Source organism: Ranitomeya variabilis, chromosome 4, assembly GCF_051348905.1.
Source record: "Ranitomeya variabilis isolate aRanVar5 chromosome 4, aRanVar5.hap1, whole genome shotgun sequence".
In the NCBI taxonomy this organism is placed as follows: domain Eukaryota; kingdom Metazoa; phylum Chordata; class Amphibia; order Anura; family Dendrobatidae; genus Ranitomeya; species Ranitomeya variabilis.
Window position 1 is genome coordinate 564,447,959 of NC_135235.1, and position 26,565 is coordinate 564,474,523.

Here is a 26,565-nt window from a genome sequence, read left to right on the forward strand (position 1 = left end):
TCCCCCACAGCACACAGTCAGCCATGAGATAAGATGACATAATGAAATGTAAGTGTTCTTTTCAACTTTAATCCCATTTTATTTGTAATTGTACGGTACATATCATATTTGTCTTCTTTATAATATCTTTTTATACCTCTGTAAACACTGCCTACCATTTTTGGAGTAAAATATAAAATTACTAGCTTGTCTTTCCTTGCTCTATAACGTACGGTCATGTCCTCTGAAGTGAATTACGCTACTAATCTGGGTTGGCTCCGGACCCGTTAATAATTAAGAAATCGGAGCTGGTGGCAGTGGATTTGTCCTGGGCGTTTTGGAGTCTTTGCAGCGACTGGCAGCGTTGATAATTATTGTTCCCGCCTGAGTGGGAGTAGTTATATCGCCCTCGCTGCAGTGTGCCCCTTAGCCAGTACAAGTAAGGCAGCCTTTCGGGCGACTAATTATCCTAGGTTCAGTACCTGGTCTGACCTGAGGGTAGGGGGGTGCCAGAGAGCTGTAAGTTCCAGGGAACTGGGAAGCGGGATATAGATAAATCCCCTTCAGAAAGAACCAGGGGCAACCAAACAACCCCGGTGCATGACAAATTGGTGTGAGTGGTGGGGCTGATAAAGGTATCCTCCCCGTGAACCGTGACAGTAGTAGTGGGACTATTGTCTTGCTGGCTTAGGCACGTGATCATACACGGGGGCTGGACCTGTCTAGAGATGATAGGGAGTGCAGGGATAAGACTCAGGTTTATGTTAGGAGGTGACCCTTCTCCCTGCTCCCTATCGGCCTTCCTTGTACATCTTCCCTGATGTTCCCCTTGTGTTGCGCAGCACGCATGGCGTCCTCTCGCTTCCAGTGTAACAAAACCCTTTCCTTTGACCCTCACTCCGCTGCTCCCTTTTTCTGAAGTGCTTTGAAAAGCCTGTTCCGTCTGCAATGAGCCCCACGTCATCCTTTACTTGTCACAGTCTTTCCTTCCTGGGCCTCCCTGGAACATCGTTGACTCCCTCCGACACGGCCTTACCTGCTGCGCTGTGTTACGATGGCCTTCAATTCACCCACACTCCTCCCCCTGGTAATAGACATGGGGTGGAGTGGGTCTACTCCTTTCTAACAACTGCACCTTCAACCGCATCCCACCTCTACCCTCCCTTATCCTCCCTTCTTTTGAAGTGTGCTCTGTCCATATTTATTCTCCCTCTAACCTACAAGTGGGCCCAGGGGTCTGAATATGATGGCCACTAGACACTCTCTGACTCTACTGCAGTACTCCATAGCTTCACTCCATGAAACAGACAGCGCCACCGTTTTCTGCAACACCACACTCACATCAGCTACTGATTCGGTCATCCCTTTTGTGCATGGCACAGTACAACGAATCAATAGACAACCCTGGCACAGCAACCTTACACAAAAGCTTCGGCAACTGTTCGGTGTTGCGGAGCAACGAAGGAAGAAAACATACTTTCAAGAAGACTTTGCAGCATTCAAAAAACATCTTTCGCATTCAAGTCATCCCTCACTTCTGCTAAACAGTTCTACTTCACAAACATTCTTATCTCACAGCCCCAAACAGTTATTCAAAATACTTAAATCCCTCCTCCACCCATCACCAATCCCTCCGACCTCCCTCATCTCTGCAGAAGACTGCAGCATATTCCAAAAATAAGATCGACCAAACAAGAAAAGCCTTTATTGCACAACCACCACTACCCCTATGTTTAAAAGACCACTGCTCTGCCCCACCAACACTGAAGGAAAGCTTTCTCATCTCCTTTCCAAACCCCACTTCACCACTTGTGCACTTGACCCCATCATATCCCACCTCCTCTGCAACCTCATCACTAGGCTTATCTTGGCTCTAACCCATCTCTTCTGCCTTTAAACATGCCACAATCACACCTAGCCTGAAGAAACCATCCTTCAACCGGACCTCTGCTTCCAGCTAGTGTTTCACATTGCTGTTCCCATTCGCTTACAAACTCCTCGAAGCATGTCCATGCTTAACTTTCCTCCCAACTCTCATATAACTCCCTCTTTATTAACCTACAATCAGGCTTCTGTCCCCATCACTCCACTGAAACTCCCCTGACCAAAATTACTAACAACCTACTGCCAAAGCTAACGGACAATTCTCTATCCTCCTCTTTCTAGACCTGTCCTCTGCCTGCGACATAGTCAACCACTCCCTCCTACTACAAATCATCTCTTCCCTTGGCGTCAAAGGCTTTTCCCTCTCCTGGATCTCCTCATACCTTTCTAAACGTACATTTAGCGTCTCCCACTCCCTCGCTACCTCTTCATCGTACCCACTCTCAATTGGTGTTCCTTACGTTTCTGTCCTGGAACCCCTATTCTTTTGAATCTATACGTTTGGCCTGGGACAAGTCATAAAGTACCGTGGATTCAAGTACACCTATACGCTGATGACTCTTCACTGAGATCTACCTGTCTGGCCCAGATGTCACCTCTCTACTGTCCAGAATTTCAGAGTGGCTATCAGCCATATCCTCCTTTTTCTCTTCTCACATTCTAAAACTCAATGTGGACAAAACTGAACTAATCATCTTTCTGCTATCTCATCTAACCTCCCTATCTGATCTATCTATCACAATTGATGAAACTCTCTGCTCCTTTGGCATTACACTCGATTCTATCCTGTCCTTCAAACCACACATCCAAGCTCTTGCCACCTTCTGTCACCTCGCGCTCAAAAATATTTCCAGAATCAATCCCTTCCTTAACCCTGAAACTACTAAAAAGTTAATGCATTACATGATCATCTACTGCCTTGACTACTGCAATATCCTCCTCTGTGGCCTCCCTGCTAACACTCTTGCACCTCTCCAGTCCATCCATAACTCTTCTGAAAGACTAATTCACCTCTACTCATGCTACTCCTCTGCTTCTCCCCTCTGCCAATCCCTTAATTGTCCCAAATTCCCGATTGTATCCATTTCAAACTGCTGATACCGACCTACAAAGCCATCCATAATCCGACTCCTCCGTATATCTCCAAACTAATCTGCCGATTTCTTTCTTCTCTTCTCCACATTCATATGTTTGTCAAACAATCATTTCCAAGACTTCTCCCGAGTATCCCCCATCCTCTGGAATTCTGTATTGCAACACATCCTATTATCTGCCACACTCGGAACATTCATACGGAACTTGAAAACCCATCTCTTCAAGAAAGCTTATAGCCTACAATGACCCCTTACCACCTCTCCACCACGCCCCCTTCCCCATTAACCTGTAGCATGTAAGCCCACAAGGGCATTGCCCTCTCCTTTCTGTACTAGTCTGTCATTGTTCATTTGTTCAGCATAATTTATATTTGTATTTTGTATGTAACCCCTTGTCATGTACAGCACCATGGATCAAAGGTGCTCTAAAAATAAATAATAATAATAATTTCCAGGGTGCACAGCTTTATAGAAAACAGTGGTGACAACCACTGCTGATTCTCCAGTGAAATCAGAGAATTAGGATGGGGTAAGTATGACCTGGCCTCTCTTGAGCCATGAACTCTTCTCCTTTTAAGCATCTGCATGAGTTCATTAGTGTCTGAATTCACAGTTTTTCCTGCAGTTTCCCCTTCCTGGTGCTTCACTAAGACAGTGATATCCTCTGTCAGGCTCTTTTGTTCCTTTTGAAGGTGGGCCCTTTTCTACAGAATGTTTTATCCATTTACTTCATGTGGTTACAGCACTTCAGAACTATCAGTGAAACAGCCTTGTCAACTGGTCTGATGCTCTTTCCATAATCTCCAGTTCACAGCTCATTGTACCAGAGTCATGGTGGTCTTTTGAATGGCCTACTATCAGGCCTCTTTTCACATCTTACTTACTTTTCCATTCTGGGATATTGGGATGCTTGCATCAAACGCAAGGTTCTGTAGGCAGCGGTGGACTAGTCAACCACTTGTGTTACTTTTTCTTTTCTTCCCTGGGATATACTCTTGCATTTTTCACGGTCATCTGTCTCCCCCAATAGCATGATTAAAGAGTTATTTTGTAACTTGCCTTTAAAAGTGAAGTTCATTGTGTACACAGACTTGACCTATTTAATTTATTCCCAGATTTTGAGCATTTACTGGTTTTGTTGGATGGTTTCCTACTCTTCTTCTCATTTCTTACCCTTCAAGAGTTTTGTTCTGAGTTTACGGCTTATCGGGTCCATTGACATCTCCTGGTTGCATCCACTGCTTGTGTACAAAGGTTCTGTGTTTTTCGGAAGGATATAGTCTGTGTAGGAGAAACTAACAGTTCTGGCTCAGTGGCTTAATGCCTCTTTTACACATTAGACAAAAGTCGGTCGAACCCACCGATATTGTCGGGCTCGACTAATGATCTGATGTGAAGTGATAATGATTTTGCCAGTTTTTTGTTCTTGGGAGATAAGCGGGGAGGTAAGATAAAAGGAGTCTGGCAGCAGCTATAGAGAGATAGAGAACACAGGAGGATTCGGTAGAACAGGTGTTCCTGTGTATGGAGGAGTCGAGACAGATAGCTGTCACCAAAACAAAGGCTTGGCCAAACGATGGTTCCGCCAACAGCAATCTATTATATATGGGGCTCTTTAGTGTTTACCTTCTAATGGCAGCAACCTACACTATGGTCATCTGTGCTTCTTAAATGAACTCATGGATTATCAAAAAAGCACTTTTCTGCATGTTTATTTTTTCTCATTTACATTAGATTCTTTAGCTCACCTGTGGAATAAATAGCGTATGTAAAAATAACATTTACTGTCTACACAACCATCAGTTCTGTTTCTGTTTCTTGATGGACACCAGTGACACCCATCAGACCCCATTGACTTACAATGGCATCTGTATGTTTCCACTCAAGTGTCCATCATTTTGGTAGAAGACATAGGCCTAAATAATTGAATTCGGCATCAAAGGCTATTATGTTAATTTACAACAAATACTTGTATTACTTCTATCACTCGCTTCATGGAAAGCATTAACTTCATAAAACTATAGGACCTTTGAAAAAGAACATTTTATTTAAAAAATTTCTACATTAGAAAATGGTTTTTGGTTCCTTACGTTGTCTTCAAGTTACCCAGGTTAGCTTTTATCCTAAAAGAGAAAATACATAAAAATAATATTAATATTGTGAATAAAATGTAAATAAGTAAAAGCAGACACAAAGTACAGAACTTTTTAAATATGCAAATTGCCTCTTCTGAGAAAAAGAGGACTTAACTCTATAGCGCCACCTGTTGGAAGTAGCGATCCTACAAGTCACAATCAACCCTAACGAGTCGTGCAATATGACTTAGGATAAAAGCCAAATCAGTATCTCAATTCGCAGACATGGTGTTTCGGGCTGTTGGCCCTCGTCAGTGCGAAGCATGAGATCTGATTTGGCTAGGTGAGAGGCTCTGGACTGGGGTCTAAGGGGTATCGTTTCTCCTTATGGAGAGTGACATACCATCTCTGGCTTGTCAAGGTAAGGAGGCTTATTTGCCGTACAATGCTCCTCTGGGAATTTAAATATGCAAATTGCCTCTTCTGAGAAAAAGAGGACTTAACTCTATAGCGCCACCTGTTGGAAGTAGCAATCCTACAATTCACAATCAACCCTCTAACGAGTCGTGCAATATGACTTAGGATAAAAGCCAAATCAGTATCTCAATTCACAGACACGGTGTTTCGGGCTGTTGGCCCTCGTCAGTGCGAAGCATGAGAACTGATTTGGCTAGGTGAGAGGCTCTGGACTGGGGTCTAAGGGGTATCGTTTCTCCTTATGGAGAGTGACATACCATCTCTGGCTTGTCAAGGTAAGGAGGCTTATTTGCAGAACTTTTTAATGCATTTGTGGAGGAAAAAAGGATTTCTGTTTCCTATTTTTGCCATTTTGGTTTCACCAATGTGCTCATAGATTTGATGGAATAAATGGGGCAGCAATATGTAGAACTATTTTTCTGTGACAGAATTTGTGACCGATGCTCTGAATTCAGATGTCAACACAGCGTAATACTGAACATTATATAAAGATGTTGGTTCTCTTTTAGTACAATAGAAATGCCTTATCTGTCCCATTAAAAAGGACACTAAAAACATTTGAGACTAAGGGTACCGTTACACAAAACGATTTACCAACGATCACGACCAGCGATACGACCTGGCCGTGATCGTTGGTAAGTCGTTGTGTGGTCGCTGGGGAGCTGTCACACAGACAGCTCTCCAGCGACCAACGATGCCGAAGTCCCCGGGTAACCAGGGTAAACATCGGGTTACTAAGCGCAGGGCCGCGCTTAGTAACCCGATGTTTACCCTGGTTACCATCGTAAATGTAAAAAAAACCAAACCGTACATATGTGAATGTGAGATTCCGGTGTCCGTCAGGTCCCTAGCCGTCTGCTTCCCGCACTGACTGAGTGCCGGCCGTAAAGTGAAAGCAGAGCACAGCAGTGACGTCACCGCTGTGCTCTGCTTTTACTTTCCGGCCGGCAGTCAGTCAGTGCGGGAAGCAGACGGCTAGGGATCTGATGGACACCGGAATGTGAGTATGTACGGTTTTTTTTTTTTACATTTACGATGGTAACCAGGGTAAACATCGGGTTACTAAGCACGGCCCTGCGCTTAGTAACCCGATGTTTACCCTGGTTACAAGCTAACGCATCGCTGGATCGGTGTCACACACACCGATCCAGCGATGACAGCGGGAGATCCAGCGACGAAATAAAGTTCCAAACGATCTGCTACGACGTACGATTCTCAGCAGGGTCCCTGATCGCTGCTGCGTGTCAGACACAGCGATATCGTATGGATATCGCTGGAACGTCACGGATCGTACCGTCGTAGTGACAAAAGTGCCACTGTGAGACGGTACCCTAAGAAATAAAAAAATCTGTAATCTGTGCATTTCACATTTCTGTTCCCATTCATGAGTGCTTACATCTGAATCCCTGAAAAAAAAAATCAGGGTTTAGACAATGGCCAACAGAAACATTGACTTCAAAACATGAAGCTTTGGATTTTGTTGGACTTCCTTCTTGGTGGGGTTAGGCCTTTTGTCCAAACACAATAGCATAATCAACTATTCTATTGCAGCTGACTAAAAAGTTAGACACTGATGGAAAGAAAGTGAAACATTTCGTGACATGACATGAACTCCGGACTTGATGAAATGTGTATAAACCAATTGAAAAGTACAAAAAAGCAGTATAGACCATTTATTTTTCTTAATTTTTTATTAACATTATACATATGTGTGTCATTGCCCTACTCACGTGTTGGACAGAATGAGGATACGGTTCTCGAGCTTCTTCTTGCTATACAAGAAAAAACAATTAATGTAATGTTAAATGGCTTTTAAACAGTGCATCACTCAAACCAATCCCCTTTTCTTACAGACCTGTCATGAATGCCTCCTTCATTGACTGGGATGTTATTGAGGTCTGTTAGCTTCAAGAAGTCCTCATTAAAGTAATAGAGCTGAAGGATACAAGCCAGGAGGAAGGAAGCCGGAAGCAGTATCCCCGCAAACAGCTCCACCGTGCTGTACTGCTCCAAACCTAGGTCTCTCAGTCTGACCATAAATATTATTTGGAGAGAGGAATATGTCATTAATCTCACATATTGACTTGTTCAATAAGCCATTTTACAATACTTTATATTGTGCAATGTAAGAGGTGTATATTACTTCTACTGAAAGGTTAAATGAAAAGTATCCCATATCAAAATATGCCTAGCCTAGGTAATAACATTTGTCAGATGAGAGTCAAGTGACCGACTCTTCAACTCTAGTCTTTATAAGAAATGTACCTGTATTTGGTTCCCATGTAAAGAACTAGCTATATAAAATACAGCAGTGGCTAAAATGTATTCAACCTATATTACTATGCCATGTAAAATCATCCTGTTTTCTCACCCCTCTTCAGACATTCCCAAAATCTGAAGGAAAAATCCAGAGATGGTCTTGAACTGGTAGGTATAGACAGCAATGAGAACCACCATAGAGTAGGAGACCACTGTGATCCAAAAATATTTTAGGATTCTTCTCCACCATTCATAATGAATCTGAAAATTATACAAGAAAAGTGTTGGATTAATTTAAAAATGACTCGACTTTCTCATTGTGTGTAATAAACCTTTGAAGTTTCAACCGTTACAGGGAAAACGACAGTGACGACGACAAAGTGAAAGATTTCAGTGATCCATTAACTGAGGAACCAAAAAGATTTGCAACCTCTCAGATAAGGCTCTCCCTCACCAAAAGTGCTGCCTTGGTGTTTTACTTTCTTACTGAATTTTCAGGAATTGCCAAATTTTCTGTAAAATTAGTAAAATAAGATGCTTCAAGATGTTAGTTATTAGATATGAGTCAAAAGTTGCTCACCTTGTACAAAGACACGCAGAAGAGAAACTGCACAATGTAAAGGATCTTATACAGCACAACCTTTCCGCTAAAACTGATCACAAAAAACATGGCACCACAAAAGTAAATCCAGTACTTCACTAGTAAACCCCGTACTATGGAGCCAACCATTTCCATAAATGCATTTGGAGGTTCCTCGGTTTCTGCAGAAAACAAAATACAATGGAATAGTATCTGGTAAAAGAGATTAGACATATGTGTAATTATCATATCAGAAGTCAAAAAGGATTACTATAACTCGTGGACCCTATTTTAGTGAGAGTTTGACCAGTCAAGGGACTGTTTGGTTGTCCAACCTACCCAAATACCAAACAATTCCAAATTATTTGACATGGTTATTAGAAAATGTCTCTGGTTAGAGCAGGTGTCCCCAACCTGTCGCTCGAGAGTCACATGTGTCTCGTAGGCCCGTGATGTGTGGCTCACTGCTGTCTGCCAGTTTGGCACATTAGAACCAGGTTCAGCAAATCGTTATTAAGAGTGACCTTTGTGTGTAGCCCTGCAAACCAGAGCCCATCTGAATGGGGATAAGATAGGAAACCCTGGAGCTTCACATACTGCCTTGATATGATTTCAGTGGAAAAGCATTGGCTGTCATTATACTGGTAATAGGGGCTCTGGGTGTCACTACTGTGAGTGAGGCAGGAGCTCGATGTGGCTCCCGACCCTCTCTCAGAGCTAAATGTGGCTATCGAGATCAGAAAGGTTCGGGAATTCTGGGTTAGAGCATGCTCTCCTACCATTTATTTTTGCATACTAACCACTTTCTTCCACCAGAACCTCTTTCAGCGATTCCTTTTCCCCTTCCTGTTGTCTCTCCTTTAGGTTCTGCCTCAACAATATCCAGAAGATGAAAGCATAGAAGATCTAAAAGAAGAAGAAGAATCTGGGTATCAGTAAGTCAATTTATTCACAAGTCTCAACCAAGAAAATATTCTGCCTGTCTCACCTTTAGTCCGAGGTGCACACACGGCATAGTATATGGCTTTAAGTCAAAGTCAATTAGGACAGATGTAGGTATTCCAGGGAAGAACTCTTCTTGGGAGATATTGAGACCCACAAAAAAATTCTGGACCACTAATATGTTTGCATACGAAGCCAAAAATGGTGCACTTAGCATGGCATAACGACGCCGGTCCCGTGTCATCCAGATTATGCATGACCAGATTAGCAAGACAAATGTCAGCCAGCTGTTGTGTGTGATACTCCAAACCTATGTAACAAAGGTATCTCATTAATACTAAGAATAACAAAAAGTAATAATTTCACTCCAGTTATAAAAAAGAGATGACCACAAGAAAATGCACTCTTTAGTGTACATAAAAAATGTGAACATACGGTAGCTTTTATTAAATAAACTGAGATTTGATGAGTTGAACTTGCAGGCCAAAGGGCCAATCAGATTATCGTGCCATTCCTTGGTCTAATTTTTGTCAGACTATCATGGATAATTTATGTGGATGTAGTTTACAAAATTGCTTCAGACTCTAACTGTGAATATCCCCTTAAGTAATGCAAAGGTCATAATCTGTGATAAATCTTCTTACCATATGGACATGCTCTCAAACGTAAGCAATGCTACTGTATGTGGGACCGCAGAAATGGGAGATACCAGGCTGTCAAGTGTTAAATGGTTATATAATTACCATATATACTCGAGTATAACGCGACCTGAGTATAAGCCAAGACCCCTAATTTTGCCACAAAAAACTGGGAAAACATATTGACTCGAGTATAAGCCTAGGGTGGGAAATGCAGCAGCTACTGGTAAATTTCAAAAATAAAAATAGATACCAATAAAAGTAAAATTGATTGAGACATCAGTAGGTTAAGTGTTTTTGAATATCCATATTGAATCAGGAGCCGTATATAATGATCCATACAGTTTATGATGGGCCCCATAAGATGCTCCATATTAAAATATGCCCCATATAATGCTGCACAAAAGGTTAATGATGGCCCCTTAAGATGCTCCATAGAATATTATGCCCCATATAATGCTGCACAAAGGTTGATGGCCCCATAAGATGCTCCATAGATTATGCCCCATAAAATGCTGCACAAAGGTTGATGGCGCCATAAGATGCTCCATAGATTATGCCCCATATAATGCTGCACAAAGGTTGATGGTCCCATAAGATGCTCCATATATTATGCCCCATATAATGCTGCACAAAGGTTGATGGCCCCATAAGATGCTCCATAGATTATGCCCCATATAATGCTGCACAAAGGTTGATGGTCCCATAAGATGCTCCATAGATTATGCCCCATATAATGCTGCGCAAAGGTTGATGGCCTCATAAGATGCTCCATAGAATATTATGCCCCATATAATGCTGCACAAAGGATGATGGCCCCATAAGATGCTCCATAGCATATTATGCCCCATATAATGCTGTACAAAGGTTGATGGCTCCAGAAGATGCTCCATAGATTATACCCCATATAATCTTGCACAAAGGTTGAAGGCCCCAGAAGATGCACCATAGATTATGCCCCATACAATGCTGCAAAAAGGTTGATGGCCCCATAAGATGCTCCAAAGCATATTATGCCCCATACAATGCTACACAAAGGTTGATGGCCCCATAAGATGCTCCATAGCATATTATGCCCCATATGCTGCTGCGATGAAAATAAAATTACATACTCACCTCTCGTCGCTCAGGCCCCCGACACTTGCGATATTTACCTGTCCCCGTTCCACCGCCGTGCGCCGCTCCGTCTCTCTGACTGTTCAGGCAGAGGGCGTGCACTAACCACTTCATCGCGCCCTCTGACCTGAACGTCACAGCCAGAGGACGCGGAAGACGGAGCCCGGCGGTGGAACGGGGACAGGTGAATATCGCAATGCTCACCCTCTCCCGTTATACTCACCCTCCTGGGGCGGTCCCTGCTTCTCCATCGTCCCGGGCCGACTGCTTTTTCCGGTGTTCAGCGGTCACTGGTACTGCTCATTAAAGTAATGAATATGCGCTCCACCCCTATGGGAGTGGAGTCGCGTCCATATTCATTACTTTAATGAGCGGTACCACGTGACCGCTGAACACAGAAAGAGCTGCCGGCACATCACATCGGAGAAGCAGGGACTGTGCCAGGAGCAGGTGAGTATGATGTGACAGCCGCCACTCCCCCTCCCCCACCAACCCCCTGGGAATGACTCGAGTATAAGCCGAGACTTTATTTAACATCTGAGCTGAGGTACACCCCACAACACCAGCCAGGGGATCCATACAGCCAGTCTCACTCCCATCTATTTCACTGGTTGATGGTAGTGTGGGAGAGCAGGAATAGCCACCACCCTTTTTGGAGGTGGGTTCTGCATGGCATCACATCACAACCACCACACTTTTCCCAATACTCTACAATCAGCACATCGCACCATAGTGTAATCATTTTATTGTACGTTACAGGGTCTAGTTGGTAGGTCTCCTTTTAAAGGATTGTCTGGCATTGGAACTAGGTGTCTGTTCTCCTCTGGAAACACCCATAATATACACTAATATAGTCTTTAGATCGTATGTCGTACTAGAGCTAGTAGATACATATATCTAAATGGTGCAGAACTACAATACTTGACACAGCTCATAGATAAGAGAGGCGCTGTTTCAATAAAAAAAGGAAGTATTTTAGTAATCCAAGACAACCCCTACAAGGACTGAACGCGGTTGGCAGAAATTAAGTATCACATTGTCTCATGATGAAAATATGCAGATATACTCTTCAAGTATGATACACCATCTTACCATCATGACAATTAAGGCACTGACATAACTCTGCCTCATGATAAACTGGCCAAGGACAGCCATTCCACTGGGCTTTGACTCCGCTGCTGTGATCTCCTCTTCTTCCTCCTTCTCTGAGTGACATGAAACACAAAATATATTCTCTAAAAATACAGTTAAGAAAATCTAAGATTTATCTGTGAAGGAAATACTGATTACACAAAACGATCTACCCATTATTAAACAGATAAGTGACAACCTCGTGCTGCAAAATCTGTGTATTCAGTCAAAAGGCCCGAGCGAGTTACGCTAACACTGTGATTTTAGAATGCAGAACCATACAGGCTTATTGCGGCAAACTGACCTGACGCCACAGATTTTTCCTCATCTTCAAGGTATATAGGAACTGAGAAATCAGTCTGTGCTTGTTGAACTTCACACTTCAGCAGTGGCAATTCTTGCCATCCATTATGCATCAGATACTCAGGCTAAAAATGGAGGTTAAATAGCCGTTAGCATCTGACAAAAGCAAAGCGTACTTTTCTATGTTGTCCACAAAAAGAGCATCAAATTAAATGTTATTACTGTTTACTAGTAGATAACTCACATACTGTATCTTTCAGACTAGAAGATGCATATTTTAGCAAGAATAAATCTAAAAAGTTCCTGTGTCTTCTTATCCACATTCTCAGAGCAGGAGCATCAGATTCTCCTAGGCTGCTTCCTTAAAGATCAAGCAGATCATTGACTAAGGAATTCTGTGGCTGCACAGTTCTCTCTCTCCCTATCTGCATACTTCCCAACTTTTGAAGAACAGAAAGGGCGACAAATTATGTGGCATGCTATGTGCAGCAGAAATAATGCAGCATTTATGCTATGTGTGAACACTAACTCAGCATTACAGTTATTTAAGAAAAAAAGCATTACAATGACTATTTTTTCACTATCAAGTGTTTTTCATTATTATTTTTTAGTAATTTTATAGGATTAAAAATCTCTTATTCTCCTGCCAGACTGAAAATACATAAAAATACTCTGCTGTGCACAATGTTTCCATACAATCTGCATGTGGAGTCACAGCTGCAATACAGATCAAGTACAGAAAATTCTCCCAGTACCAGCACCAGAGATTGAGGCTCAATAGCTTAGGCTCCTGCCTTTAATGTTAAGGTTCTGTGTTCGAGACCTTGAAACACTCACAAACAAGAAAAAAATAACATTTTTGTAATTGCTTCTTATTATTTTTACTACTTTTATAGGAACAAAAAAGATTTTTACTTCACCTCTGTATACAGGGAACATAGAAATAAATTGTTATATATACAATGTATCTCTATAGACATGATTCTGGTTTGACTGCCTGCAATCCAGGTCAAGATTACCAAATTTTCCTATGTGCATCATTATTACTTGTGGCTCATAGATAGAGCTGCAGCTTGCAGAGAAGCAAGTTTGCTTCCCAGTGAGACTGATCACAGGAGAAGAAGCAGTGAATACATAATTTAATTTATGCATTGAGTAGAGAGAAATTACCCAGCCCCCACTCGAGGAGAGAGAGGTGAGTATCAGAAGCCGGGACAAAGCTCTTACTTGTTGGAACTGATTGTTATCCTTAAAAAACACTGATAGCACTCTTATGAGAAAAAATGACGTGTGAATTAGGCCTAACATTAGTTTTTTTCAAGTAGGTGGTCACTGTAAACCAATTCGATATGGCTGGATACAGCACATTCTAAGTTTCTTCCAATATATTACTGACACAGTAATAGGTCATAAACTTTTAGTTTTCTGCCATAAGTGCTTTTTAACTTTGGGAGAAAATCCAATATAGACACTCACTTGTATGAGCTCAGCATTTGAGCTCCACAGCAATCCGTCCAGATGGTGATCATCTTTGGGGCAGTTTTCTTTTCTAGTCGTAGGTTCCTCCTTTAATCAAATACTTATTGACTTATAAATTTCTCGAAAACATCATCCATAGATTAAAAATACAGGAAGATTTTGGGACATACCATTGGTAGAGTAGCCCACTGCTGAACCAACATGACCAATGTATAGTATAGAACTAGAAGCATAAATGGGTTTGTGAAAACTGGCCAATGCAGATCTCGGTGAAGATGGATCATCCATATTTCTGTCTGATTGGTCCTAATAATTGCTGTCATCCCAAAAAGCCTAGACATTTAGAATAAATATTATTTTTGCAAAAAAAAGTTAGACAAGATGTCAAGTAATTTTATGAGATCATTTATACAATTTTTTTTTAATGAACACTAATGTTCTCATCTGCACATATCTGAAACAACAAAATAAGCTCAAAACCTGATCTGAATGAAAACAGTGTATTAAATTAGAACCAAGAACTAATAATGCAAAGCCATACCTTGCATATAGATCCTGGGGTGGAATTACTTCTTGAAAGTAAGGGAGCTGATACAAATAAACAGCCGTCAAGTGACCTGCACTAAAGATTGCAGCCATGACACAGAGACTACTGAAAACCACAAGAGTTACACTCCGGTTACAAGCCCACCAGGTACACAAAAACAGGAAGATGAAAAAATAAAGGGCAGAGGTGACAGATGGTAAAATTATACCTGCAGAAGACAAACAGGAATTACTACAAATAGCAATTACTACAAAACACAAGTGATTGATCAACACCAGATTAATAGTTTGAAGAACAGCCAATTTTTCATCATAACTTCCAAAAGTCATAACTTTTTTAATTTTTCTGTTGATACAGCTGTATGGGCCATGTTTTCTTGTAGAACAAGTTGTGGCTTTGAATGACACAAATCATTTTACCATACAATGTGTAATGTTGCGCGAGAGGTGGCCGTGGGTACTCGTCTCTTGTGCCAAGGCACCTTACATTAATGTGGGGGTCAGGGCTAGGTGTGTGGACTTCTGCTGTGAGGGCGGTATGCCCATGCAAGCTGCATGTAACCGATGTTGCTCGTTTGCCAGGACCAGGTGTTTTACGGTTCAATGAGGGAGACCACCAGTCTTGGTCAATTTTACGAATGGATCCGGACATAGCTGGACGTTTGGGTGATTTTCCCACCATCACCTATAGAAAAGCTCGTTCGTTACAGGACAGAATTGTGCATAGTCACTATACTGCGCCCCAAGCAGGCACATGGCTTAAGAGCAATGTCACAGGGTGCTACAGATGCGGCCATTGTATGGCCTGCCAGTACATAGACCCTAGTAAATCCTTTGTGAGTAATGTAACAGGGATGACGTACGAAATAAAACAGTTCATTAATTGTAGCACAAAGGGGGTCGTGTATAGGGCTTTTTGCACATGCGGTATGGAATACATTGGAAAAACCATCAGAGAATTCAAAAAAAGAATAGGTGAGCATGTTGGTGATGTGGAACATAACAGAGACACGGCTGTGTCCCGACACATCAACCACATGCATAACGGACAAATAAAGAATTTGCGCTTTGTGGCTATTGAAAAGGTCTCTGCTCCTATGCGAGGTGGCAACTGGGATCAGTTGCTCCTCCAAAAGGAGGCCAAGTGGATTTTCTATTTAAATACCTTGACACCTCAGGGTCTTAATGACCAAATTAATTATGGATGTTTCATCTGATAGTTCTGTTAAAAATCCTCTGTTAAGCATGGCTCAGTTCTGTTTTTCACACTTTAGTGTACCTTTCCATAAAATCCTTCTCCTTGTCACCTTTTTCTGGATTTTGCATTTTTTGTTAACTGTTATCTAATTGTGCCCCTAACACCCATTGTGTTAATGTGAATTCACAGTATAGTTCTCAAATGTCTGTGTGTTTGTTAATTATAGCGCGCTTTTTACCAGCATCCCACAACAATAGCGAGGGGTTGTCTCCCCATTTAAATATCTGCCTGATTGGTTTACTAGTAGGTCTCTACTTTATCTGTGCGTTTTTTCATCCCTTTAGGATGGATCCCTCATGTTCTTTATATATTTATTTTCCTTACTGCATAATGCTCCTTGTTTATCATGTCATTATTACGTTATGTCTAACATGCTGAATCGCTCTATGTCAGTTCGGTGTGATTTATCTTAGCCCCCCCCCCCCCTGGCGTTTGGTTGCCATGGTTGCCACAACATCCGGTTCCTTACCGGACGTTTGTTTGTGGTAGTGCGGTGATAATTCTCCTGTTTTTCCTGGCGACCGGTTACCATGGTTGCACTAATATCCGGTTTTTTACCGCTTGGTGGCAACATTCTTATACATGGGTCTCCCAGGATTTATTATGTCCGGTCGCATACCAGCAACCGCTGTCTACTGGCGGGACAATCCAGGTACGGGGATCACTGTTTTATTATACAGATCTCTTTAACTGTATCAGGTTGATAGCCTCTTCCGGTTACGGCCGGTCACCCTGGTAACAGACACATCCGGTATCTACCGGAGGTTTACATACGTGCTTCCTAGGATTTATTATGTCCGGTCACATACCAATAACCGCTGCCCACTGGCGGGACAATCCAGGTACGGCGATCGCTGTTCCACTATACAGACTTTTCTAACTGTATTAGGCTGATAGCCTCTTCCGGTTGTGGCCGGTCACCCTGGTAACTGATACATCCGGTATCCACCGGATGTTCATCCCCGCTATGTTTTGGCAACCTACGGGTATGGACATTATATTAGTTTTTCCGTTTGGGGGTGTACACCAGCAATATTCATCAAACTGGTTTATTGGGGCTGATCACTTTTTTTCAGCAACTTTCTTGTTAGCATACCGTGGTCACGGCAACGGTTACTTCCGGTGTCTGGAGCTAACATCTATTTTAGTCCTATCATGGAGCGGTATGGTGCCTTTAAGGTAGAAATAGGCATCGTATGGACTGAATATATGTATAATGGGGCACACATTTTTCTATTGTTTGTCGGAGGATGTTACTAGTAAGCGCTCAGTGGTTATTGGTGCTGCACACAACATTTGACCTATTAGACCGTTTTTTTCGGTCACATGACTCCTTTGTTATAGGAGATTGGTTATTTCTAGCCCTCCAGCACATTATATATTTGGAAAGTGACGGTTCCTTCCACTCTCTGCAGACCAGCATAGAGGGCGGCAGCTCTTTCTTTAGCACTGAAGCACTTTATCTCCCATGCAAGCTAAGTCCCCTGATGATCCTGCTTGCAAAGAAACGCGTTGGGACCTTCTAACAGGGAGAGTGCAGGGCTTATGAGATTATAGGGATAGCTGTGGACTGTCCTTGTAAGGGCAGGAGTTTTGGGGATTGAGCTCATTAATAGCCCCGTAGGGATTTGACAGGGAATTGTCTCCTGAAGTCGTGCAATAACGGATTTTTCCAGAGAATCACCACTGGGGTTCCAGCTCTCCTCTACAAATTGGTGAGATTGTTCCTTTCTTCTATTCTCCCCTTACTGTTGGGGTTCCTCAAGGATCAGTCCTAGGCCCCCTCCTCTTCTCTTTGTATACTGCCCCTATTGGACAAACAATCAGTAGATTTGGTTTCCAGTACCATCTCTATGCTGACGACACCCAATTATATACCTCTTCTCCTGTTATCACGCCGACCTTTTTAGAAAACACCAGTGATTGTCTTACCGCTGTCTCTAACATCATGTCCTCCCTCTATCTGAAACTGAACCTGTCAAAAACTGAACTCCTCGTGTTCTCTCCCTCTACAAACCTACCTTTGCCCGACATTGCCATCTCTGTGTGCGGTTCCACCATTACTCCAAAGCAACATGCCCGCTGCCTTGGAGTCATCCTTGATTCCGAGCTTTCATTCACCCCCCACATCCGATCACTGGCTCGCTCTTCTTATCTGCATCTCAAAAACATTTCCAGAATTCGCCCTTTTCTTACTTTTGACTCTGCAAAAACTCTTACTGTCTCACTTATTCATTCTCGTCTGGACTATTGTAACTCTCTACTAATTGGCCTACCTTTTACCAGACTCTCCCCGCTCCAATCTGTCCTGAATGCTGCTGCCAGGATCATATTCCTCGCCAACCGTTACACCGATGCCTCTACCTTGTGCCAGTCATTACACTGGCTACCCATCCAATCCAGAATCCAGTACAAAACTACTACCCTCATCCACAAAGCACTCCATGGCTCAGCACCACCCTACATCTCCTCTCTGGTCTCAGTCTACCAACCTACCCGTGCCCTCCGCTCTGCTAATGACCTCAGGTTAGCATCCTCAATAATCAGAACCTCCCACTCCCGTCTCCAAGACTTTACACGTGCGGCGCCGATTCTTTGGAATGCACTACCTAGGTTAATACAATTAATCCCCAATCCCCACAGTTTTAAGCGTGCACTAAAAACTCATTTGTTCAGATTGGCCTACCGCCTCAACGCATTAACCTAATTATCCCTGTGTGGCCTATTAATAAAAAACAACAACATAATCACGTTCCTCCATCATGTTCTCATACACTTTATGCAGTTAATAGCCTCTGTGTCTGTACTGTTACATACTTAGGCAGTTAACTGGTTCATGCAGCTTTACATGAACACCCGAGCCTTACACTATGGCTGGTCCAAATAACTAAAGCAATTGTTACCATCCACCTCTTGTGTCTCCCCTTTTCCTCATAGATTGTAAGCTTGCGAGCAGCAGGGCCCTCATTCCTCCTGGTATCTGTTTTGAACTGTGATTTCTGTTATGCTGTAATGTCTATTGTCTGTACAAGTCCCCTCTATAAGTTGTAAAGCGCTGCGGAATATGTTGGCGCTATATAAATAAAATTATTATTATTATTATTATTAACTATATGCATCCCTTTTCATTTTTTCAGCAAATGATTGACTGCTAAGATTAATGCAACCAAGGTACACATTGGTCTGGGTCATTGTTTTACTGGTTTTGGCCGTCGCCAAGTAACCAGGTGCCTTGGTCTAAGTGTTTGAACTTGGGATCACTACCTGAGTTCCTATAGAAATCCTTTTCAGTACCCCTCATTTTGCATGGTATATGAATTTTGTACATACCTAGTGGTACCTTTTTAAACACTATTCTTGGTGACATGTATTTCGTATTTTTTACCAATATTTATTAAAAGTTATATTTTAATTCCTACTTTAGCTATGTTCTTTAGACCACCAGTCAAGAAAATATTACTGCTCTCCTAAACAGGACCGTCCATTGGGTTAATTTTCCTCATACACCACAGCTGGATTGGCTGCTACCTTTGACAGTCCTGTGTTTTTTTTCTTCCACCGAGGGTCCGTAGCAACTTGAGGCGGTCTCCCCACTGTTGTTCCTCACACAAACCCCCAGACCTCAGGGTGTCACAGCCAGGTCTGGCACCAGGAATTTCATGGCCCTATACTAGCAACATTTTCGGACCCTCTTGAGACTCTGCCCAGGCTCCACCCCACCGCGTTTTCTTGAGGTTTTTTTAGAATGCAGACCTTTTTTTTCCACTTACACTCGTGGTCAAAATTGTTGGTACCCTTCGTTTAATGACAGAAAAACCCACAATGGTCACAGAAATAACTTGAATCTGACAAAAGTAATAACAAATAAAACATCTATGAAAATGCACAAATGAAAGTCAGAAATTGCTTTTCAACCATGCTTCCACAGATTTTTTTTTTTTTTTCCTGCAGTGGCCATTTAAAAGGTTATATATTGTACTTGTTAAAAAAAAAATCAGAACATTGTAAAAGAACATTTTTTGTTTGTGTTGCCAGTTTCAGTGGCCCATAACTATTTTATTTAATATGTTAATGGACCTGTGTGAGGACTTAAAAAGTGTCGTTTAAAGTTTGCAACAAGCCACCTGGGAGACACACCAAACATGTGGAAGAAGGTGCTCTGGTCAGATGAAACCAAAATCAAACTTTTTTGCAACAATGCCAAACGATATGTTTGGCATAAAGGTAACACAGCTCATCACCCTAAACACACAATCCTCACTGTCAAACATGGTGGTGGCAGCATCATGGTTTTGGGCCTGCTTTTCTTCAGCAGGGACAGGGAAGACGGTTAAAATTGATGGGAAGATGGATGGAGCCAAATACAGGACCATTTTTGAAGAAAACCTGTTGGAGTCTGCAAAAGACCTGAGACTGGGATGGAGATTTATCTTCCAACAAGACAATGATCCCAAACATAAAGCAAAATCTACAATGGAATGGTTCACAAATAAACGTATCCAGGTGTTAGAATGGCCAAGTCAAAGTCCAGACCTCAATCCAATTGAGAATCTGTGGAAAAAGCTGAAAACTGCTGTTAACAAACGATCTCCATCAAACCTCACTGAGCTCGAGCTGTTTGCCAAGGAAGAATGGGCAAGAATTTCAGTCTCTCGATGTACAAAACTGATAGAGACGTGTTATGGACTGGTAATTTAGGAGCGACATGCGACTAGCTCTGAGCAGGTGGTAACTATACAGACCGCAGTTCCTGATCTTAACACAACACTAGCAGTAGCCGTGGGATGTTCCTGTCACTCCCTGGACACCTCGTCACAGCCAGAGAACTAGCTACCCCTAAAGGTAGAAACAGGAAAGCTATCTTGCCTCAGAGAAAATCCCCAAAGGATAGGACAGCCCCCCACAAGTATTGACTGTGAGAGGAGAAGGAAATGACATACGTAGTATGAAACAAGATTTAGCAAAGGAGGCCACTTGTAGCTAAATAGATAGTAAGGAAAGAACACTGTGCGGTCAGTAATAAAAACTAGAAAAAGTCCACCGCAGAGATATGCAAAAATCTCCACACCTGACTAAAGGTGTGGAGGGCAAAATCTGCAGCCCAGAGCTTCCAGCTTGGCTGAATAGATCCATACTGATAAGCTGGACAAATGAGCAAAACATAGAATGTGCTGAACAATAAAGTCCACAACAAGTGGACTGCAAAAGGACAAGCAAGGACTTATCTTTGCTGAACTGGACAGAGTGTCAGGGAAATCCAAAAGAGCAGTGGCTCCAAGCAGGAACAATTGACAACTGGCATTGATTGAGGAATATGGCCAGACTAAAATAGCCGAGCAGAAAGACGATCAGTGGAAGCAGCTGCTAATGCTAAATCCAAGAAGCAGCTATACCACTCAAAACCACAGGAGGGAGCCCAAGAGCAGAATTCACAAAAGTGCTACTTACAACCACCGGAGGGAGCCCAAGAGCGGAATTCACAACAGAGACGTACCCCAAGCGACTTGCAGCTGTAATCGCAGCAAAAGGTGGCGCAACAAAGTATTAAGTTAAAGGGGCCGAATAATATTGCTCGCCCCCTTTTCAGTTTTTGAATTTCCACAAAAATTTAAAATAACCAATAAATTTCGTTCAACTTGACAATTGTGTTCCACTTGTTGTTGATTCTTCACCAAAAATTTACATTTGGTATCTTTATGTTTGAGGCATGATATGTGGGAAAGTGTTGAAAAGTTCCAGGGGGCCGAATACTTTCACAAGGCACTGTATGTGTAAGCAGATGGACATACTGCCCACGTCCCCTGTTGATGACATGTACCTTGTACATGTAATGTACAATGTACATGATGTAAATGTACCTTGATGTGTAATGTGCATTGTGACTTGCGTTGTTGGTGATAGGTTGTGTTTTTCCCGACACTAGGGAGAGTTGGTGTTAATGTTTGGGACTAGTCCAGAGTGGGACAGTTTCCTGTCAGAAAGTTAGACAGGGCCTATATTGCAGCTAAAGCAGACCTTTTGTCTGAGCACTCAGCAGCGACACTTGATGCGAGTGTCCCTGACGTGAGTGGAGACCGAGACAGTGGCTAGAGTGATCCTGCATAGAAAGAGGAAAATAGAGAAGTGACCGAAGGATGGACTGATACACTGGACATGGGTCCTGGGACAGGACACGTAGCAGTACGGCCCCATGTTTATAACTCAGAGAGGTAAGGGGCCAGGACCGGACAGAGAACATGAGACGAAGACAGAGCCCTGGGTGGGAGTTCTAAGGTGTCAGAAGTAGAGAAGCTAAGTACTGGCTATATTGGCAAATTAGTTCCATTAAGAGATAAGAGGTTTGAGAGTAGGATTCTCACTTACTGGACTGTAGAACCATGCTGAGTTGTGGTGATGGCAGGTGAACTAGTGGAGAAAGAAACCAAAGGGGGATCCTGTTGATGCTAACAACTCATGGACGAAAATAGGTATTAAGCTTACCGTTAATTATGTTTCCAGGAGTCCATCCTGACAGCACTATGGAGGACGTCCTCCTCCCCCTTGCTGGGACAGGAAACACACGAGAGTTTAAAAGGTCCGGTCCCACCCCCATTCCTCAGTGTTGTAACAAGAACCGCCTCAAGGGAGATGCAAAAAAATAATATTTAATAGTAAAGAACATAACCACATATATTATGAACATATTACATCATATGTTAGAAACATACTACGGACATGTCAGGCTCATGTTATCAAACATAGTTATATTAACAGGGAGGGAATTACCCGTGCTGTCAGGATGGACTCCTGGAAACATAATTAACGGTAAGCTTAATACCTATTTTCCAGGACGTCATCCTGACAGCACTATGGAGAGTACCAAAGCACCTCCTCAGGGTGGGATTACCGCTTGGAGAACTTTTCTCCCGAATGCAGTATGTTGACCGGACCAAACATCAAGTTTATAATGTTTGCAAAAGGTATTCGCACTAGCCCATGTAGCGGCCTTACAAATCTGCTCTAGAGAGGCGCCCGCCCTCTCAGCCCAAGAAGTAGCCATCCCTCTAGTGGAGTGCGCATGAAGACCTTTTGGAGGAGGGATGCCCTCTGACTGATAAGCCTCAGAGATCACCGAAGTGATCCAGCGAGCAATGGAGGCCTTAGAGGCCTTTTTTCCCTTATTTTTACCGGCGAACAAAATAAACAGGTTTGGGTCGATGCGCCATGGGTTGGTGGCTGACAGGTAGTCGATGACCGCCTGTCTGACATCCAAGGAATGCAGAGCTTCCTCTTTAGAATTGGAAGGGTTACAGCAAAAGGATGGTAACACTATCTCCTGATTCCTATTTTTTAGAGTACCCACTTTTGGAACAAATGAAGGATCTAGTTTGAGGACCACACTATCATCTCTAATTTGAAGGTACGGGTCCCGAGTGCACAGGGCTTGAATTTCCCCCACCCTCTTAGCCGTGGTGATCGCCACTAGGAATGCCGTTTTACGTGTCAGGGTTGAAATGGACATGTTATCTGCCGAGGCGTAATTATTTTTGCAGAGGAATCTCAGGACAAGGTTAAGGTCCCAAGGAGGAGATAATTGTCTGATAGTGGGACGCCACCTCTGGGTGGCTCTGATAAACCTAACTATCCAAGGGTGTGTTGCCAGGGGATAGTCTAGAAAGGAGCTAAGTGCTGAGATCTGCACCTTCAATGTACTCGGCCTAAGCCCTTTATCAAACCCAGCTTGCAGAAAATCCAGAATTCTGGGTAAGTCGGGAGTGCCTGCCGCAACCTCGGACCTGCCACCCTCTAGACAGAAACGCCTCCAAATCTTCAGGTAGATTGCTGACGTGACTGGCTTCCTGCTAGCCTTGATAGTGGATATGACCTGGTCAGACAAGCCTCTTGCCTTCAAGATGTTCCTTTCAGGATCCAGGCTGAGAGATGTAGCTTCTCTGGGTCCGGATGGTACACTGGGCCCTGGTGGATTACATCTGGTCTGTGAGGGAGCTCCACTGGACTTTCTTTCGCCAGGTCTACCAGCAGGGAGAACCAACTCCTTCTTGACCAGTATGGAACTATCAACATCACTCGGGCCTGTTCTTCCTTGATTTTCCTGAGAACAGCCGGGATTAGAGCTAGAGGAGGGAAAGCATACGAGAGGGGCTCTGTCCACCTCTGGCTTAAGCCATCTATCCCTTCCGGCAGATCTAGAGGGTTCAGCGAGAAGAACCTTGAGACCTTCGAGTTTCTCCTGTTTGCGAAGAGGTCTATACTGGGAGTGCCCCAATGCCGGCACAGCTCCTGAAAGATGTCCTGGTTGAGTTCCCACTCTGTTGTAAACACTCTTCTTCTGCTCAGGTAATCCGCTACAACGTTCTGGGAGCCCTCTAGGTGGATTGCCGAGATGGAAAGGATCGACCTCTCTGCCCAGCGAAATATTCTCCCTGCCAGCTCTTGGAGAAGATGGTGTCTTGGGCCTCCTTGGTGTTTTAGGAAGGAGACAGTTGTCACGTTGTCGGACAATACTCTGACGTGACGATTCTCCAGAATGCAATGATTCCTTCTCAGGGCTTCCCAGACGGCATACAGCTCTCTGAAGTTGGATGAGTTGCGAGCGACGTCTGGAGGCCACCTTCCCTGGAGGATCCTTCCTTCTAAGTGAGCTCCCCAGCCCCAGGCGCTGGCGTCTGTAGTAACTACTACGTAAGGGTCGGTAGTCCATAGTACTCCTGTTCTTAGCTTCTCCGGGTCTGTCCACCACAGGAGGGATCTTCGTACCGGATCTGGTAGATGTAAAGTATTGTCTAGAGAAGACTGACGACGGTCCCACTTGGAGAGGATTAGGCTCTGTAGAGATCTTGAGTGGAACTGTGCCCATCTTACGCATGGTATGCATGCCGTCATTAGGCCAAGCACTCTCATAGCCATCCTTATCGAGACTCTGCGTTCTAGTAGGAGTCTGATCTGAATCTGAATTGCCTCCAGCTTGGATTCGGGTAGTAAGGATATTCTGTTTGCAGAATCTAGACAGACACCCAGGAAGACCTTCTTGTGCTCCGGAATTAGGTCTGATTTTTGCCAGTTTATAATCCATCCCAAGTGCTCCAATACCGCGATGGTTCGGTTCCTGTGGTCCAACAGGATATCTGGTGTTCTTGCTATCAGGAGAAAGTCGTCGAGATACGGGACTATAACAATCCCCTGATTTCTTAGGAACGCTACAATCTCCGACACCAGCTTTGTAAATACACGAGGTGCTGAGGCAAGACCAAACGGCAGGCACTGAAACTGGTAGTGACAGGTCCTGGACGGCAGGACTACCGTGAACCTCAGAAGCCTCTGAGATAGATGGTGGACAGGAACCTGATAATAGGCACTCTTCAAATCGAGAGTGCACATTACCGCGTTCTGATCTATAAGGAGGATTGCAGAATGGATGGACTCCATACGAAACCTCTTGTACCTGACCCAGGCATTTAGAGGTTTCAGGTTTACGATTGTGCGTGAGTCGCCGGACGGTTTTGTTATGGAGAACAGGGAAGAGTAGTGTCCCTGGCCTAGCTCTAGCGGTGGTACTGGTATTATGACTCTTGAGGACAGCATGTCCATTAAGTCTTTTAGCATGGGAGAGTCCTGCATAACCACCGTGGGTACGATGTACCTGTCTGGAGGAGGGGAGTAGAACTCTATACTGTAGCCCTCTGATACAGTGCGGAGGACCCATTGATTCTGCGTGACTCTGCTCCAGTTTACCGTGAAATGGCGAAGCCTTCCCCCTATAAGAGTGGCGTCATTGTGATTTGGACTTAGAGGAGGGGCTGAAGAAGAAACTCCTGTTCTTACTGCTGTGACGGCGGGAACCCCTATTAAAGCCTCTATTGGACCTTCCCCCTCGGAAGTCGGACCTGTAGTCGGACTGTCTCCTAAAGGGAAACCCTCTCCGAAAGGACTGAGGCCTCTTAGGCTTGTCCTCTGGGAACCCTTTTTTCTTGTCCGAAGCCGACTCTAATATAGTGTCGAGGGAAGGACCAAACACCCTTGCGCCTGAGAAGGGGATTGAACACAATTTTGTCTTGGACGCATTATCACCCGACCAAGACCTTAGCCAGACTGCCCTTCTAGCCGCATTAGACAATGAACCATTTCTGGCTGAAAATCTTACAGACTCAGCCGTCATGTCAGATAGAAAGGCAGTAGCCGATCTCATTATTGGGAGAGAGTTTAGGATCTCTGATCTTGGGGTCTTATTAGAGAGGTGCTCCTCTAATTGACCCATCCAGAGGTGCATAGACCTGGCAACCGAGGTAGCTGCGATGTTGGTCTTAATTAGAGCCGCAGAAGACTCCCAGGCTCTTTTTAGCAATATATCCGCCTTTCTGTCCATTGGATCGCGCAAGCTTGATGAGTCCTCGAAAGGAATAGCAGTCTTTTTTGCGACCTTCGCCACCGGGACATCCACCTTGGGTATCTCATCCCAAAGTTTCACGTCATCCGGCTCGAAGGGTAGGCGTGCCTTAAATTCTTTAGACAGAGTCAGCCGACGTTCTGCCTCCTTCCATTCTTCAAGCACCATAGCCTTGATATGTTCACTAACTGGGAAGACGGTCTGCCGACGCGACATAAGTCCCCCAAACATCAGGTCCTGCCTGCATTGCGGCTTAGATGCCTCCTCTACTTGCATGGTGCACCTTACAGCCTGCACCAGCTCGTTTGTGTCCTCCGCCTGGAAAAGGTACTTCCTTTGATGGTCCTGGCTTCCAGATGGAAGCTCGCCCTCTTCCTCAGAGATAGGCTCTTCAGAATCGGACCTGTCGTCCGAACTATA

General features: G+C 43.6%; 1 protein-coding gene across 1 annotated transcript in view; it reads right to left on the reverse strand.

The window, feature by feature from the left end:
- Positions 1 to 26,565, reverse strand: part of LOC143768116 (piezo-type mechanosensitive ion channel component 2-like) — a 164,249-nt gene that overhangs the window by 98,060 nt on the left and 39,624 nt on the right. Inside the window, exons 6-17 of the mRNA XM_077256803.1 lie at positions 14,499 to 14,712; positions 14,128 to 14,290; positions 13,955 to 14,044; positions 12,480 to 12,603; positions 12,137 to 12,249; positions 9,337 to 9,600; positions 9,149 to 9,254; positions 8,349 to 8,530; positions 7,881 to 8,029; positions 7,365 to 7,538; positions 7,240 to 7,281; positions 5,048 to 5,080 (exon numbers count right to left, since the gene is read on the reverse strand). Coding sequence (XP_077112918.1) covers positions 5,048 to 5,080; positions 7,240 to 7,281; positions 7,365 to 7,538; positions 7,881 to 8,029; positions 8,349 to 8,530; positions 9,149 to 9,254; positions 9,337 to 9,600; positions 12,137 to 12,249; positions 12,480 to 12,603; positions 13,955 to 14,044; positions 14,128 to 14,290; positions 14,499 to 14,712 — 1,654 coding nt within the window. The remainder of the gene's footprint in view (positions 1 to 5,047; positions 5,081 to 7,239; positions 7,282 to 7,364; positions 7,539 to 7,880; positions 8,030 to 8,348; positions 8,531 to 9,148; positions 9,255 to 9,336; positions 9,601 to 12,136; positions 12,250 to 12,479; positions 12,604 to 13,954; positions 14,045 to 14,127; positions 14,291 to 14,498; positions 14,713 to 26,565) is intronic.